Here is a 17,878-nt window from a genome sequence, read left to right as displayed (position 1 = left end):
CCGCAATTTTCCATGACGTTGTATTCATCTACTTCATACTCCATGTGTTTTGCATGAATGGAAATCTAGTCTTTAGATTGCCAGGAATTTCAGGGCAACCCCGTCACAACAGCATATTAACCTGACCTAACTTGCAAATCAAATGATTGAGCTGCTCTTGCTACAGGCAATGCAGCAAGCCTTCAGAGCTCTGCAGCTACTCTCTGGCTCTGATGCAAAAATGTTTGGACCAAACTTCTGATTTCTTTATTTCTTTATGAATATAGTGACACCTGAGCTCCATGATTAAGGTTAAAGCTATACCATCACGTTTGCATATCAGATCATTCTTCTACACCAGGCCTTTGTCACATTGTGGTGAAGAAGTTCCAGCATTTGTTATGAACACAGGTGGGACCCAAACGTAGGACACAGACAGGATGCAAGGGGGAGTGATGGTGAGGAGGAGCGGGGCTTAGCGTGAGCGTGGGATGAGGGGAAGCGTGGCAGGCAGGGGGGAGCTTGGAGGCTAGGAGGTTGCTAGCAGGCAGACAGAGAGACAAGTAGGAAGACAGGCAGGCGGGTGAAGATCCACTGAGGTTGGAACAACAATCTGACGAAGAACGGTTGAAGAGCCGGGGTAGATATACTGCAGGCTGATGAGCTGATGAGAGGCAGGTGAGGAGACTGGGAGAGGTGATGAGCCAATCGCAGACAGGTGTGCAGGACGAGCAGAGCCGGGAGCCAGGAGAACGAGGAAGGGAGACCACGCCCACGCCAACACACACACAAACAAAACACAGACAGAGAGAGAGACAGACAGGGGAGCACTGGGAACACAGGGAAGGGGAAACACAAGGAAACACTAGGGAATCTTCTGGGGGTACGGCCACGGCTGTAACAGCATTGGCATCTCAGTTAAGCAATAAATGGGATTATTAGTGCTCTTCCGTCAAAGCAGAAACACTAATATAACGCTATGAAGACACTTGAGTTCTAGTTTTTTCCCCCTATAATATGCAAAGTGTATGATGAAGACAAATAACAGGCTAAATGTAAAGATAAATGTTGAGGTGTTTGCAGTTTTTCTGACAACCCAGACTGACACAGTTGACCTGTAAACATCCCTCTCCTCCCCATACTAATATCCTGCTGAGGCTCAGCACACAGTGACTCATCACAACCACCATGTTTACCTCCATCCACTCATAAATATCTAACTACTCAGGAAATAGGGAACACATCTCTTAAGCTGGAGAATGTTGCCACAGCTGAGACGATCTGATAGTGTGTACAACAGGACAGTTTGGCTCGGGATCTGATGAAACTGTGCTTTTGATCCTGTGACAATCCCAATACAGTTATAACTAGATGGCACTCAGTAGAGGGCATGCCTCTGCCAGTGCTATGCAATTGTCAATATATGCCAGCTGACAGCTGACTCTAGAGTCAATATTCTCTGTGGGTCCAAGTACTACAGGTACATAAGAGACAAAATTGTCAAACTTATCCTTTAAAATAAGAATAAGAATACAAGTATAAAATTTAAGTTTTGACCATTGGAACTTAAGTACGCATAACCATTGCTTTTCTTCATTTTTTTTCTAATGTCACTTTCAGAGGAGGGGAAACCCAAATTTGATGATTTTTCTCTTCATCATCAAACATTTCTCATTAAATAACAACAGACAAGAGTTAAAAATACAGCATCATTATCAGCTTTATTTGTTTTGGTCAGATTAACCTGACAATCTGTGTTCTTGTGCATGGCCTACAATAAATACATGAATACTTTGGCTTGAGCATCTGAACAGCAGGAAGTTCACCAAAGACGGCTGGATGAGCAGAAAGTGTGCAGGTCAGCGTGTATTAAGCAACGCATCCGCACACACACAAACGTCACAATGCAGTTGATTTTGGTAAATAAAATCACAAAGCTCAGTTATTAAATTGATCTTGATAATAACAGATTATGATTGATGACCGTGGGCCTGAGATTCCAGCCTTTAGCAGGGCTGACTGAAATGTGACAGACAAATCATTCAATAAAACAGTAAAATGAGGAGGCATCAGTGGATTCATTAAAACAAATCAAGAGGTGTCCTGCTACTATTCTTGGCATTGAGTAGAAAAGAGGAAGGAGATCAAAGTGAATTTCAAACATCTTAAAGGAACAATTGGTTCATTGCGGTACGTTCTTGCATGGATGCACAAATGAAACTGAAAGAAGTTGTGAACCCAAGGGGGGGCGGTTCAGGGGGCGGAGCCTGGACGTATACTGAAATGCCTGGGGGTGTGGAGGATTTCCACCAAGACAGAGAGGACAGACCGGACTGCTTTTTTAGAAAGCTTGAAATCTCAGCAGCATTGAGGTAAAAGATGGAGTGACTGGCATTGATCAACAACACTTGCGAACCCCCGCTGATATATTATGGTATTATGGATTGTTCCTTTAAGGGAAGGAGAGTGTAGGGAGAGTGTAGCATGCGCCCGGTTTCACACAGAAACTAGAAGAAGTAAATAAGAGGTGAAAAGAACCTTTTGTCTGATGGTGATTACATTCAAATGCATGAGCAGAAGGACACTTCTTCTGGAGGTATTCTTGGCACAGGCTCAATATTTATACCTAGCGTCTTCACCCTCTTCTCCTCTTGACTTATCAGTCTGCAGCAGGTCAGAGGAGCAGCTTGATCAGGCGGGCGGCCTTGTCCAAAGGTTGCTGGTTTGATCCCCAATACTGCCGACATACCCCTGAGCAAGGGCACCTCACCCCCACGGAAATGCAGCCGGCAACAAGGACGGGTATTGATAACTAGCCGTCATTAGCTAAATACTGTGATACAAGTGCTTGCAATATGTCACTGGAGCTGTGTCTCTCCTTGTAAAAATAAACCTTATATATAGACAGAGGAAACCAGACTCTCTGCATTGTCCATGACGGATGGCGACTGTCAACGCTGCTCTCTGCGAGGGGGAAATGGCCTACTGACCCTTAGTTTTCTTTCTTCAAGCCCGTCAGGTGCTGGAGCAGGTCGAGCCGAGCGGAGCGCTGCGGGACGAGACCCGGCCGAGCGGCGCGGAGGCCGTCAGCATCCCGCGCCGCAGATCCCGCCGGTCAGGTCCCGGATGACGCCAGCCTTCACGAGCTTGACCAGGAACTCCTTCTCTTTAGATATGTTGTGAGTCCACGACTGTAGGGGGGGGGGGGGGGGGGGGGAGACAGAAGATAGGAGGAGAGTTAGGTAGATAACGCGCAATAGGCTCACCACGTCTTTCACCTTTCGGCCCGAAATGACACTCTCGCCAAGTCGAGGGCAAGAGGCACGACAGTCAGATAAAAGTGGCGCCGAGTCAACAGCCCGTTAAGCTGGAGGACATTGTGTTCCCCACTGTCCCAAAATAGAGGGGATGACAGGGAGAGGCCAAGTCTTTTCTGTTGCATGAATTGATGAATACGCATTTTTTTGTTTGTTTCTGAACTTTCTATTGTAAATGTATTTCCAACCTGTTTTTTGTTGTTTTCTGTTATTTGCAAAGTCAAAATTTGAATTCCCCTAAGCAATCCATCAGATTGCTCACAAAAATCAGACCTGATATCACACAATGTAAAATTCAGTATAGAGCTGGTAGAGGCTGCCAATCTCCTCGGTGATGGTCTCACTTGTTCATGTGTCAAATTAATGGTAATGATTTATTGAAAGCAGCAGCTTTATTTGTCATTACAAAATTTTAATTTCATTAGTCTTTTATTATTTGACAATCACATACTTAATTTGTGTATTGAAGTAGTCTACTTGCTAAATCATTGGTGTTGCTGTAAAAGAGCTTGCTCTCCGTGTGGCCCTCCCCTACTTAACAACGTGGGTAACCACTGAAGCACAACCAAGTGGCATCAGAGAGGGAGATGACTCTAAAGGCTTCATGAACTAGAAGGGAAATTCACTGGCAAATTAGAAATGTTTGTGGGAAGAGATGTGACACTGCACGCTTCAGGAAATTCCTTCAGAACAACACTCATGATTCATGCATGATTCAGGGGACCAGCCTCTCTGATTGTTACCTCCACCTCTCAGACATGGAGCTGTTGTCAAAGAGCTGAATGTCATGACAAGTGGCTAAGACTCCACATTTAAAGTGTAAATCCACCCTAAAACAGAACTCCAATTTATTATTCCAAATTGTAAATGTCTCAATGTTCATTTCAGTCTTTTGTTGTGTTCCCCACCCTCCTATCAGGCAAGTCACTCATGTTTCCTCTGATTTATGAATCACAACTCACATGAGCTGGTGATTTGGCATACTCTCGCACACCTGTGCTTGTTTACCTACACGATAATGTGGATCTATGAGTAGTCAGCAACTGATTTGATTGGACAGTCATGATTCATATGGCAGTAATGCAGTGGGTTGGAGAATGAACAAGTTTGAGAATGTGTGAGTTAGCGAGTGAAAACGTCCCGCTTCAAATTGCGTTTTAGGGTGGAACTGTGGAACTGACACTAACGTTCAGCTTTCAAGAGGATAATTATCTGCTCTATTCTGAGGAGAGCAGTTACAGTATCTCAGGCACAGTTGGTTCTTGTTCAGAGCCTGCAGGGACAGTCAACTGACGGACAGAAGGAGGAAGAGAGAGAGAGATGGAAAGGAAAAACGAGAGAGAAAGAATGAAAGAAAGACAGAAATCAAGAATGAAAGGGAAAGAGAAATAAAGACAGAGACAGAGGGAGTTGAAAGAGATAGTGCACTCTTTCCTCTTTACTTCCCTGTGCAATAGGAAGGGAATCCTCTGGGCATGGATTAGACAAACTCCATTCAATCTCTCTAACTCTAATCATCCCATAATCTGCTCCAACAATGCAGCATTTTGGGCACTTTTCAACAAATGCAGTATTTGCTGAATTTTGCCTTGTTAAATTTAACTGTCTCATTTTTATTGTGTTATTGGGGAAATGTGATAACCTGAGCAGGCTGGCTGCCCTGGTGACTGCAGACGATACCTGGTGCCTTACCATTTCCTCACAACGTTGTATAGGTTTGAACCTCATGACTCATGACCTGTTGCATATCATCCCTCTCTATCTCTCCTATCCTTGCAGTCATTCTCCAGTGTATACTATCTAATTACACAGAAATGTCTTACGAATCATTAAAAAACGCTCCACCTGAAGGTGATTAAAGCAGAGGTAGCAAGGTGTAAGGTAGGTGGCTCTACAGTGGTTCTGTCACATAAAGAACACAATCACAGATTCAGGCTAGGTAATTTACATGGCCTTGGGTCATTAAAGTTCATAGAGTGCAAACAATGCTCCTAGATAAAAAGAAAAACTAGTCTTGAAAAGAAGTCCAGCTTAGTGTATGCCAACAGTAGCAACATTCTTTGTGCAAGTGTGCGTCTCTTTTTAAACAAGTGTTTATTAAATTAGACCAAAAAATGCGACCCACCACCACAAAAATATCAGTCCAGGTGGGCAAAAGAAAGGCCCCGATAAAAATGAGTGAATTTCTTGCCCTGACTCAATTATACATGGCAGGCGGTGGGACGGAGACAGCTCTGCGCCTCTTTGAACTGAAACACAAGTCGGAGGTAGTCTGCGGAGATGGGATGAGGGGGATCGCATGTCAGCGATGGACAAGCCACTCTGCCTCAATGTCACTGGGCTGAGAGTGATTTATGAGCGTGGAGAATACTGTGTACTTAAGCAGTGGAATGAATGGCAGGTTAGACACTGGATGTAGTGCCTGCGGTTGCGCCGCTCTCAGAAACTGTACCCGCAGACTCAGACTACACTTGAGATTTAGTACACATCCCATTACGCAAGTCAGCATACTTGGTAGATTCCTTCCAGATTCCTGAGAGGCATATTAAATAATGAGAGAAAGGTCAGAGTAAACTCCTGTGCAGCGTAAACGTGGAAAACTAAACAAAAAGGATGTTGGCGGACGGCTTGGTTGGAATGCTAACACAGTTTGAGCAAACTAGCGGCTGTGAATTTTGTGTGGGTGTATCTTTCCTTAAGCCTAGAGAGCAGGAAATACTAGGGCAACAATCAGCTGACCTGTGGATGGAGTGGATGACTCATCAGCCTAAACTCTGGAAGTTCATAGCTGAGAGTATCTTAGGTCAGCCTGACCTCAAACCCATGCTACTAACACCTCACAAGTGAAGAAATCAAACTAACTTTTTGTCAAATGACCCCATTGGCCAGAGGACTCATAATTTAACTAGCTACATAAATTTTTTAGTGGCCACGTTAATTTTTAAAATAGAAAGAATGGATTGAAGACCAGCTGGCTATGTGCCAAAGTGGCTTGTAGAATTGTCAGACTTACCAGCCAAAGCCAAAATGTTTTAGCCATTTAACCATAGTTTCTACACCTAATTTCTATTCTATATCTATTTCTATACATAACATCCAACACCTGTTCTAGTTGTAGTTAAAGACTCTTAGCAATAAAAAGGATGGCTCATGTGTCATTGAAAATTATTTGCTGTTGATAAACACCATTCCTAGACAATGATTACTCAGTATAGAATTCAAGCTGGCCCCAAGCAGTACGGTGGTTTGTAAACTAGTGGAGTGCACTCAAGTTGATGATGTCACTTGAAAAATATTATCTGTCTGTAAAGGAATGCCACAGGGCTCTGTACTTGGCCCTCTCTGATTTGCCATTTATGCTAATAATGTAGGCCAAAATGTGTCAAATGCTAATTTAATCTGTATGCAGATGATATGATAATTTACTGTTGTACTGCAAAGTATGTCTTTAATAACCTCTAAGCTGCTATTAACACTGTACAAGATACTTTATGCCCCTTGAAACTTGTTCTGAATGCTGACAAAACCAAACTTTAAGTAACTGAGTATGTTATCTTATTTAGGAATTTTAATTGATGACTGCCTTTCCTTCACTCCACTTATTCAACAACATGGTAACAAATTAAAGCTGAAATTTTATTTTAGGGACAAATCAGGTTTTTCAAAGAGCTCTTGGTGAGTTTAAATGAATACTGAATTGGAGTGCTTTTGCTTCTGGATATTCTATACACTGGTGTGTTTTGTTTTGATGCTGTTTTCATGATCAGGTTGAAAAAGAAATTCTTGATCTCAGTGGGACTGCCTTGTTACATAAATAAAAGTAAAACAATTAAAATAAATACAACTATTGTGCAAGGTTCACATATGTAGGCCAGCTTGTAAATGTTCTTTATGGAGCACGGCAAACATTTTTTTTTATAAAAAAAAAGACATCATTATTTAGTGTTTGCTTTTATTTTGACAGTATAATCGATATACAACATATCCAGTGGTTGTTTCTCTACTGGCTGTCTGTGCGGACTGGTGTGAGAATGTGGGTAAGAGGTAAGCATGTTAATAAAGATGACACCCCTTAAGTTCATGATTATGAGAGTGACTAACAGCATTTATTATTCACTGGTTCCATTATTTCCACATGATGCCATGAGAAATATTTGAGTTATTGTGGACCAGTTTGCTGATGGACCTATTCCTGGGATCATCATATCATCATCAATACATATTATCATCAATACCTGTTGTAGTTTCTTTGCATCAATGCCTTATCAAATCAGGTCCTTTATTACCTCTTTGATGGCTGACATCCTGATCTTCTCGTAGTAGTGTAGGGGGGCATGGGGGGTGCTCATGTTGTAGCCAAATCCAGCCACGGCTACTTCATCACAGTTATGGAGGGCCATTGTTATGGCAACTGACCCCAGGGTTGGGATATTCTAGAAAAACAGACAACATTAAGTGAGGCGATGAGGACGTAATGTGGTCCTCATGGGGAACAAAAAGGTAGATGTACAGTTTAATCAAAGGATTAGAAAGGGAGTTATAGGTCATTGAGATGAAGGAGACTTTTAATGCCCCCCACAATGAACACGCACCCCTGTGTTCCAGCATTTCATTACTACATGGATTGGCTCAAGGGAGATGCTACATAATTTGTTTATTTGTCCATGTGTCACACACAGTATCTCAGACACTACTGATCAGATTTTGACAAAATTTGGGGAAGGGATGCATCTCACCACTGCGTTCAGGGATTTTCAAAATTACACTGACTGTCTATAATTACAGGTAAAAACAGGGTTGACTGACTGACAGATGGGGACTGCATCATTCATGGGGGACAACATGGTTCGTCAACATGGTATAAGAGGTAGCTTTCTCCTATTAGAGATAGCTGGATGTTCAGAAATGAGGGGTAGTTATCAGCTGTGTGTCTAAGGGAGTTGTGAGGTTTATCTGCCGTGCTGAAGGCCTACACACTCACTTTAACAGACAGACAGCAGCTGTGATGTTGCCAGCAGGTTAATGGTGAAAGGCTTCTCAGCGGAGGCCTGTGAGTGACAGCGCTAATCCTGCCAGCAGCATTTTACTGGCTGGCTGATAAGAAAGGCTAGCACTTCCCCCACAACATCCACTCACCTCCATCCTGCCTCTAACACTCCCATGTCTCACCCAGCCGGGGCATTTCTGCTGCTGGGCTCCCTGAGCAGCCTAGGGCACTGGTTGTGTCGATATTGAGACCCAGATTAACAAAAGGTTTGTGCAAGGAAGACGGCATGCTATATCACCAAAATGACCAAATCATAATGCCATGCTATTCACTAACTGTGCACAATGAGCTGAAAGCTGCTTGTGCCTGTCATGCATATATTACATAAATTATATGTAAATCTCATTATTTTGCCCACAAAATATTTGCAAGTGAGGTCATGCAAATCAAGATTGTTCCCACTTTACTAACACTTTGCAGCACCAACTCCCCCAAATCATTGTAGCACATAAGATCTTCTGAAAGGTGGTGTAAAGACTTTGCTCAAAGAGATTGTCCATTCAGAATAGCTGCGATCATTGCTGCAAGACGCGGACATCGTCGCCAGCAAGTCAGGCAGCAAGGCAGAGGGTTTTCATAGAATCTCACATCAGATCAAAGAATGCTCCAATTATAAAGCAGCTTCAGGGTGCAGGGGTGCCAACACTGGTGAATTAGTCTTACAGCTGAAGCAATTTGTGCTTGCAATTGGTGATGATGGGGCTATTTGCTTGCTCAGTGCTCTTTTCCAAGGCTTCCAGGACAAGTTGATTTGCATAAATTTCTTAGTGAATAAGACAGAAACTTTGGGCTCAAGAAACGGAGGCACAAAAATGTACAAATTGCCCATGTTATGCAGTCTTAGTCAATCTGGACCTTTTCCATTGCACACGTACTGTACCCATACTGGGCCTACTATGGGTATGGTCCAGTATCAGGTCTGTCGGTGTTACATTGAAACACTGACCAGGTGTAGTGCTGTTAACTCTCTCATTTGCTGCATAGGGTCAGTTACCACTGTGGTATTCCAACATTGTGCATTCCTGTGTAGAGGGATATTTGTGACTGGGATTCAAACATAAATATGAATAGATTATACCAAAAAGCGGTTAACCGAGACATGACCTATAAGTCAGAACATGTGTGTACATGTGTAAACATACTTGCAAAGTATAATTTCTTATAGTTTTTGATTTCATCCCTCAGAGGACATCTTACAGCTCCTGAGATTTGCGGCCTGGTCCTATTTGTACCAGCCTAATGGTAACACTGTTTTCTGACTCATTTCTGGGTCTGTGTTGGTGCTTGGGTACCTGGAGGATCTGCTGTGCGTTAAGACAGACCGCTCCTGATGTAAACAGACAGACAGGGGAGTCGGGCTACTAGGGCTCCAGTCCCAGCAAATTAACTCAATGCTACGTGTGAAACAGCTGACTGTTCCTCCTGCTTTTCTTCAGCTATACTTAAACCGCGATTGACTGCCAGGGAATCAAACAACAGGTCTCTCACCCCTCTGCCCATTTGGCCGTTGTTGTGAGGCAAGCCAATCAGCTTGAAGGACGCTTCCTGGATGAAGTAGGGGTTCAGGATTCGTATGTCGCTGGGCTCTCTGGGAACATGCCTGGCCACCGACTTCCAGAAACCGTCAGTGCTGCGCTGAGAGATAAATAGCGAGGAAGGGAGAGAGTGATGTTAGTGTGGCCCTCATACTCAACAAATTAGAAAGCCTAACATTTATTGTGTGTGTGTGTGTGTGTGTGTGTGTGTGTGAGGTGGGTGGAATATCTTTAGAGATGGAGATGTTTTTCAGTGATTTTGGTTTTGCAATCTTAAATGAAAAGTGAAAATCATGCTAGTTGCTGTTTGAGCTGTTGTATTTAGAAAAAATGTCGCCTGAAATGAAACTCAGAACATGGTTGATTTGTGATGAAGAACTTTACTGGAGCTGACCAATAATCTTCCGACTGAGGCGAGGGGGAGGGGCAGACCCTGTTCTACTGCCGGCCAATCAGAGCAGCGGCTCTTTCCATGATTACCTACAGAACTCCTCAACCCAAGGCTGGCCAAGTGAGAGCTGATGCAAAACAGTTGGTCAGTGAATTTAATGTCACCTGTGCAGATACGTCAGGTGTGCCTTTGACAGCTGGAAAAAAAAGGTGACTGTGAAGTGTGACAAGTAGCTTTGAAGTGCTCTGTTAGGGTGTCAAGGACTTGCCCTAACATGACCCACCTCCCTGTTACTTAGCTATAAACTATATTTCTGTCACAACAACATCACACTGAGGGGCTCTGAAAGCCTGGGACACATTTTCCAAACAAAAACACTAGCTAAAGTTTCATTAGCGTAGGAGCAAAGTGTAAGTAATAGCTACACACTGTATAGCTGCCCTACCACACTGAACACATACTTCTTAAAAGTTAATTTAGTTTTTTCTTTGTCATGTTCCATAGGCTAACCGGTTCACCCTGAACAGGAACATGCTAGGTCAACCCTTTAACAGTTTGCTACTTGTGGTCTGCATGGACCTATAAAAAGCAGAAGAGATTAAATTTAATTTCCACAGAGGTTTTCATAATGAAGCCAGGTGGTCAAACTCCTATAACAAAGACCCTTTCCAGAGATTTTTGCCACTTAGGTTTTCTGCTAATAATGAAGTGTTAAAGTGCGAGGGACTCCCAATATCAAAACCAGATGTGATGTAATGAGGCACAAAATAACCGTCTTGCTCTTACATGAAGCTAATGGGCTGAACTAATGAAAACATTATGCTACCTGAGAACCATAATCACATGCACAGCAGGGACAAACAACCTTTACTGTGTGTTAGCGCTTTCTAGTTAGCTATGTTGACATTAGGAAAGGCAGTATCAGAGCAGCGAAAAATACATGATTTGTATAAATACATAGCTTATTTTTCTTGGTCAATCTCTACATAAATGTAATCAAAGCCTCTTGCATCTCCCACAATCAGTCAGAATGGACCTTATTCTAGTTTGCCATTTTGAATACTCTGGGTGGAAAACTCTACATGGAAGAGCAAGTCCAGCCTGCTCTGTCGTACTGTTGTGAACCAAGATACATCATACAAACATTTGTCATTTCACAGATTTTTCAGACCCCACTGAAAAATATATTTGAAGCACTAGGTAGCTAGCTAGTAGCTTACTAACTAGCTAGTAAGCTAACTAACTTCCCTGATGAAAATTCATTGTGGCTGTCCTCGAGATTGCTAGCTAATTTGGTAACTGTTTATCTTGTCCTCACTTATGTAGTAAGTAATGCTACCTATATATATCTTTTGGGTAGAGTTTCCCACCCCAAGTGTTCAAAATGGCCGCCGAATAAGGTCAATGGAGCGGCCCATCAACCGAGTTGCTCGCAGTGTGAACAAGTGGTTATGCCAACTACCAACAAGACGCAAACCCTTGAGTGGTAATGGTGGGCCGCAGAATGGAAAGTGGAAAATATGATGGCGCTTAAACAGCCCAGTGAAAGCAATACCCTGAGATGAGGCATGGAGGGGAGAGGTCAACAGCATTAAAAACACTGATGAAAAACAAGAGGAGCAAACAAAGCCAGCCAGGAAAGGAAGCCCCTGTATCAATATACCTGGGGCCATTAGGCTAATTACCAGTGGCCTGCCCAGCAATCCTGATGGCTCTGTATGAACAGTTACTGGGATACCTGCCATTGAGACGCTCGCGGCGCTCAGGAATGCCGGAGCACGGGACAGGAAGAAACCAAACAGCGCCGGTATGAGCTATTAGCTAACTAGCATAGCGCTGTCACCCTGCTCCACGTTAAGCTGTGAGCTCCTAACTGAAAGCCCAGCTGGTAATCCTGTCTGACAGAGACCATTTTGCTCCTCTAACCGAGATGGGAACCGAACACCTCTCCTCTGTGGCGGCGCTGGGTTGACACAACGGTCTGTGGGAAACCCATCTGCACACCGCGGAGAGGATCAAATGACAAGCACTTCTCACATCCATTGTATCACTGTATCAATGAATGTGTTTACATGCGCACAGTATTCCAGATAATAGCTCGTATACGGGTTAAAGCTGCGCTAGGCAAGATTTTTTCAGCCTGAATCACAATTCAATAGTGTCCCATCCCCCTTAATTGAGAGGCTGTAGATTTACCCTATTTGCACATATGAAATGCGTATGGCCATTTCTTGGTATTGAAGTTCAAAATTTTACCAGTTACCTCTTTGGAGCGGCCAATATACATAGTTGCCTAGTGTAGCTTTAAGATAATATTTATCGCACTTTGCCGACAATGCATGTACTGCTGCATGTGTTTTATGTTTTATCATGCTTTTATTTTGTTTCTTATGTGTCTTTGTCCTTTTTTTTTTTTTACTGTTTCTCAAGTGTTCTTATGTGTTCTTTTTGCTGAATGACGCAAGGCTCATGATCAAGAATTCCAATGCATTTTTATGTAAATGTCAAATAAACTTGAAACTTTGGGATAAGCTGTGTCATATGCATCTATTTATCCTGATCAACATTATTCCTCCAAACATGAATTAACAGAATTGTCAGAATGTCTCGTGGCAAATATCCCCGTCATCACATTTTTGTTACTCATAATTTGGATAAGAGCTTATGTGGGTTACTGTAAACAACTTATGTGCATATGTGCCAACTCAAAAACTTGGAATACTTGAGTATTGCCTTAACAGTCACATGCATTTGTTGATGCCAGCTGTGCAAGACTCCTTGTCTGAGGGAGTTGTTAGCCTGTAGCACATTCTCTAATGGGGATTTTCTATCGGGACTGTTGGTTGTGATGGATGTCGTTTGTGTCCTTACAGCACAATGCCAGCTCTCACTCTCTGCCCCGCCACTCTCCTTATCGTGCCATCAGTCTCCTTCCAGCCAACACTCTCGCTCATTCATAACCAGTGACAAGTCTGTGTGTGTGTCCACCAACGGTTCTGTTGTCTGCACTCCTGTACTGGGAGAAGTAACTTGATATCCCATCCTGAAGTGTTGCTGTGAATGAGGCCGGCCTCATCAGCTTCAAAGCCCTCTGACACCATTATTGTTCAGCCAACATGACTGTATGGCAGTGTCAAATGTTACACCTATACTGCCTTCGACAGCCAACGATGCACCTGATGCGTAAACAGATTCTATCAATGCTTCTTTGTACTGATAAGACTCTGTGGATTACTATAGAGGTGATATATCTTATGGCTACACTGTAGGTCTTTGTAAAACATGTCAATAAAGCAGGATAGGGATGCAGCAATATGGCTGCCATGGCTGACTGACTCGTCAGTGTCTCTGCCCCCACCTGTCACTGGAGGTGAAAACTGATCCAGGGCTTGGACCACCCCGGTGATATCCACCGCCTCCTGACAGGATAGGTGAAGCCCTGGCTTCCTGTTCTGCCCTCAGTGCTCTGGCAGAGTGACTGCTTTCTGATGTGCATCAGAGCTGAAGCCTCATGGGGGTTGGGGGTTGGATAGGCATGCCTGCTAGAAGTCAAAGGATTCCCCGTACCAAGTGTCCAATATTGTCAGGTAGCAAAAAATCTGTCGCAACCTTGCAGCTCCTCCAAGGTGCATGAATGAAAAAGAAGCAAAGGAATGAAAAAGATTCAGCTGCTCTTGGAGAACAAATTATGAAGCTTTAGTTTCAAAAACCGACATGTTGCAGCTGCAACAGCCTTCATCAGGGTTACAGGACTGCATGCATAGTCAATTTATATCCTTAAAGACTAGGTTGAAGGAAAACAGGAAGTTTAGCTCAACTAGTCAGATGCCGGAGCCTCAAAATTGATGTTGAAAGCAAATAGCAGAGCAGTAGCACTATCATTATTGCTGAGATTCTGGCTGATTTATGTTCGGCCAACATGGACATTACCTTTGCTGAATTCAAACAAATGTGAACTTAGAAAACCTACCTACAGCGGCTTTAATAATAACAATCTTTATTTTTATAGCGCGTTTCAAAAACAGAGGTTATATCTACAACAACCTTGTGCGATTTTGAACATCTAGTAGGATTTTGAGAGCTGTGATATTTCAATTCTAAAATTCAAAACAGCCATCAACTGACGGTGGCTTGGCCTTTCTAGTGTAAATCCTCTTCAGGGTCACAGGGGGCTAGAGCCTATCCCAGCATGTAGAGGGAGACTCTCAGGATAGGTCGCCAATCCATCACAGGGTGTATCTGTCCTTGTAAGAACTAAAAAAGATAGTCGCACACTCTTCTGTCAACTGCGTGATGTTCATTATTGGTCAGCAAGCATCACACAATTAAGAGAAGAGTGTGTAGCTATCTTGTTCCTTTTTGAAATCGATATACAGCAGTAGTCAGCAACTCACTGGGTGTGTGCTGTTTTTTCATGATTTTATAGTATCTGTCCTTAAAAAATAAACCACACAAATACTCCACCTTCCTTCACCCGGCTGCCCGATGGACGGCCGAGAAGCAATCTCAGAAGCCCACTGAGATCATCTGCACAACGTTGCACAACCAGGCTAACTTTCCACAGCCGTTACTCACTTTTATCCCTCGATTCATATCTACTTGGAGATCCGTGAGCGTTTGACCCCGGACGCTCTCGTGCCAGGAAGGCGAGGGTGTAGGAAGCAGGTATGTTGTGACTCCGGCTGCAGGAATGTGTCGTATTCCCATTGGAGCGTGCGCAGCCGTCGTGTGTGGAACCACAGCTGGTTCTCGGAAAAGAGACGAGGCAGATCTGAGCGGTGAGCAGGCAACCTCGGAATGCCGGGTTGACCTTGTGGCCTATAATCATGATTTAGGCCTAATTAGAGGGAGGGTATGGATTAACAGGCAAGTGGTTGTTGTTATATTCATACGTGCATGATGGATTTTTCCTTAAATGAGAACAGTAACACTTCATATGTCACTAGTCCTGATGCCTCATCTGTGGTCTAACCAACCCCTCTCATGTTCAGGCTTGTTTGTGTCTAATTTGTTTCATCTGAAAACCTCTCCCTCCCCTTCCTGCTCATATTGGCCTAGAGCTCTTGTCAACTAATTGACATGTGTTTCAAAATACTGTTAACACGGTAACAGACAACTTCAAACTGCTTTTATGAGTCGACTTAGCTGCATGTCTTTGGGTAGAGTTACTGTGTTACAATGTCAGAGAATGCAGCCATGTCCTTGAGTTTAAAATGCCCCTGGTAACATTAGCTTCAAGAATGGCGTCTAGACACACACACAAATACACACACATACGTGCATGTAAGGAAATTCAACGGGTTACAATTTCTCCTTCAAGAGATAAGGGTTATCTATTCACGAACAGAGCAGCCAATTAAGTCGTTTCATTAAATGTCCGTTAAATGTCTCCACTCACCTGAGGGGAGGGGCACACTGGCTACTGCAGCTCTGACCGCCGACCGGATAACTTTATCATAATGGAGGAAAGGGAGATGATTTTTTTTTTTAAAGTTTACTTCATTAAGCCATACGCCAAATGCTTGGGGAGTTAACACATTAACATTTTTCCCTGTGGTCAGAGATGACATTAAATTAGTCGCTTTTGAAAAATAAACTCACCAGGGTGGTCTGACAAGTTGCCAAGTTGTCAACAGTGATTAGAAACAAACCGCTGTTGCTACTCCCGTAAATGTAAAATGCAGCGCAGCAGAGGGTTTCTCCCAGTTCATAGGTGTTTAGAACAGCAATTGTAAAAGCTTTCATGAACTGCTTAGAGGTGGAATCACAAATGTATGGTATCAACTGGTGATAGACCAGCAAAACGGACATTCATTTATATGACCATGTTGTTTGGTGGTGTATCTTTCTTATTCCCATGGAAAACTGGCTAAATGCCACATTGAGATATTTCCAGTGCAGCTACAATGCAGTTTGATAGCAGAAAATATTTCAGCGATCTAAAACATAAATGGTAAATGTCAGGTTTTGGTGTCAGTCCCTCAGAATCAAAGAGTTGTTTTTCTAGTTTTTGTTTTTCTACGTGTACACGAATAACTCACAGCTGAATGATCACACTTTTGAGACATTTATATGCCCCGACTCCCACCTTCGACTGAAAGCAATAAGTTCACAGCCCTTCTCTGGGGGGGTTATCGAAAGGCATTCTGGGAAATGTAGGAACTCACTAACTGAGGTAAAAGTAGTAACTCTAACCAAGGACAACTCACACTCTGACCAGTTGCAAATTGTCTTTCTCTACATGCTTTTATGTATCCAGGATTATAGAATAGTTGCAATCCTGGTTCTTCTTCTGATCAGGCATTTGCAGAGGTATTTAGTAAATGTAGTGTAACAGACAAATTTGCAACACAATAAACTGAATTAATGCAGCCCCAATAACTTGTCCAGCTGCTCACTCAACTCAGAACAGTGTGCATCTTTACAAGCATGACAAACAGGTGCACATGGCTTATCATGTACTGTCATCCTCTCCTAACTTCCCACTGCCATCTGCTGGTTAACCATAGCTGAATCCCTGTTTAAGTCCCTTCAGATGACAGTCAGGTACCTGTACTGTACACTGAATGTACAAAGTATGATATTGAGTATGAGTTGCAGCTCCTTTTGCACAATCCATATCTCAGTTGCCTCAAAGCTTAAAAATCCTTCTCGTCTGCTTCTCTTTATCTACATCTCCTCCTTTGTGATTAGTATAGATTCAATAAGGGCAATCAGTAAGGGATAATGGCTTTAACCTGGATTCACCTGTCCTTAATATTTTGTACATTCATAGTTGAAGAGAGCAGAGGTTGTGGACTTTCAGGTGATGAATCACACTCATGCTCAAACGGATTTGAGGTGACTGTATAACTGAGATTTTCTTAAAAACAACATCAACATGGATTTGTATGGTTCTTGTTCTGAAGGCGTCAGTTGTCTTACCAGCTTTTGGTTGAAGACCATGTGCCGGAGCCACTTGAAGTCCAGAGCTTTGAAGGCGGAGAGGACAAACAGGGACTGTCTCTCATATCGCTCTGTCTTCTGGATGGCCCCCTCCGGATAGGTGATGCGCATGGTGGTCTTGGAGCCAACGTCTTTCTCAAAGCCTTTCACTGGGGCCTCATTCAACCTGCAACACACAGTTGCACAGTCAATCGAAAAAGCATGGCATTGTCCGAATCAGAAGAGGTTAAAAGTTTTTATCCTAGACAAAATATTGTGGTGCAGTGCAAAATGCTGGGAGTGTAACGCCGGAATCACACAGGACACTTAGTGGCCAAATACCACGATTTTGCGTGCAGTTGGGGCATTACACCAGAAGCGCATAACATAATATTACATAGGTGGATGACAGGGCCTGCACTCTTTCCCTGTTCATATAGGTATGCACATTTTCATTTATACAAGGTAAAGGATTTGGAAAACTAGTTAAAGCTACAATATGCAACTTTTTTCTCAATTTCTCAATTTACTTTTCTCAAGGACAAAATTTGCAGTCTGTAGCTTAAGTAAGTAACAAGAAACAACAAGAAGTATAGTTCCTTGTAATATTCAATTGTAAATGTGTGGGTGCATCTCTCCCTGTAAAAATAAACCATGCATGTAGACTACAGTATATGTACTCTGG

At 43.0% G+C, this 17,878-nt stretch overlaps 1 protein-coding gene across 3 annotated transcripts in view; it reads right to left on the bottom strand.

Moving 5' to 3' along the window:
• Nucleotides 1–2,992: 2,992 nt before the first annotated feature.
• Nucleotides 2,993–17,878, bottom strand: part of LOC139657310 (CMP-N-acetylneuraminate-beta-1,4-galactoside alpha-2,3-sialyltransferase-like) — a 35,765-nt gene continuing 20,879 nt past the window's right edge. For all 3 annotated transcript variants that reach the window (XM_071535099.1, XM_071535100.1, XM_071535101.1), the window contains 4 exons: nucleotides 17,194–17,380; nucleotides 9,832–9,978; nucleotides 7,583–7,729; nucleotides 2,993–3,170 (listed from right to left, as the gene is read on the bottom strand). In XM_071535099.1, coding sequence (XP_071391200.1) covers nucleotides 3,066–3,170; nucleotides 7,583–7,729; nucleotides 9,832–9,978; nucleotides 17,194–17,380 — 586 coding nt within the window. In that variant the 3' untranslated portion in view covers nucleotides 2,993–3,065. The remainder of the gene's footprint in view (nucleotides 3,171–7,582; nucleotides 7,730–9,831; nucleotides 9,979–17,193; nucleotides 17,381–17,878) is intronic.

Source organism: Centroberyx affinis, unplaced genomic scaffold (genome assembly GCF_046629955.1).
Source record: "Centroberyx affinis isolate AG114_WGS23_722 - 3 ecotype Tasmania unplaced genomic scaffold, CSIRO-AGI_Caff_v1 ptg002663l_1, whole genome shotgun sequence".
NCBI classification, from domain to species: Eukaryota; Metazoa; Chordata; class Actinopteri; order Beryciformes; family Berycidae; genus Centroberyx; species Centroberyx affinis.
The sequence above is the reverse complement of the archived record's forward strand: the minus strand, read 5'-3'. Positions and strand labels throughout refer to the sequence as shown.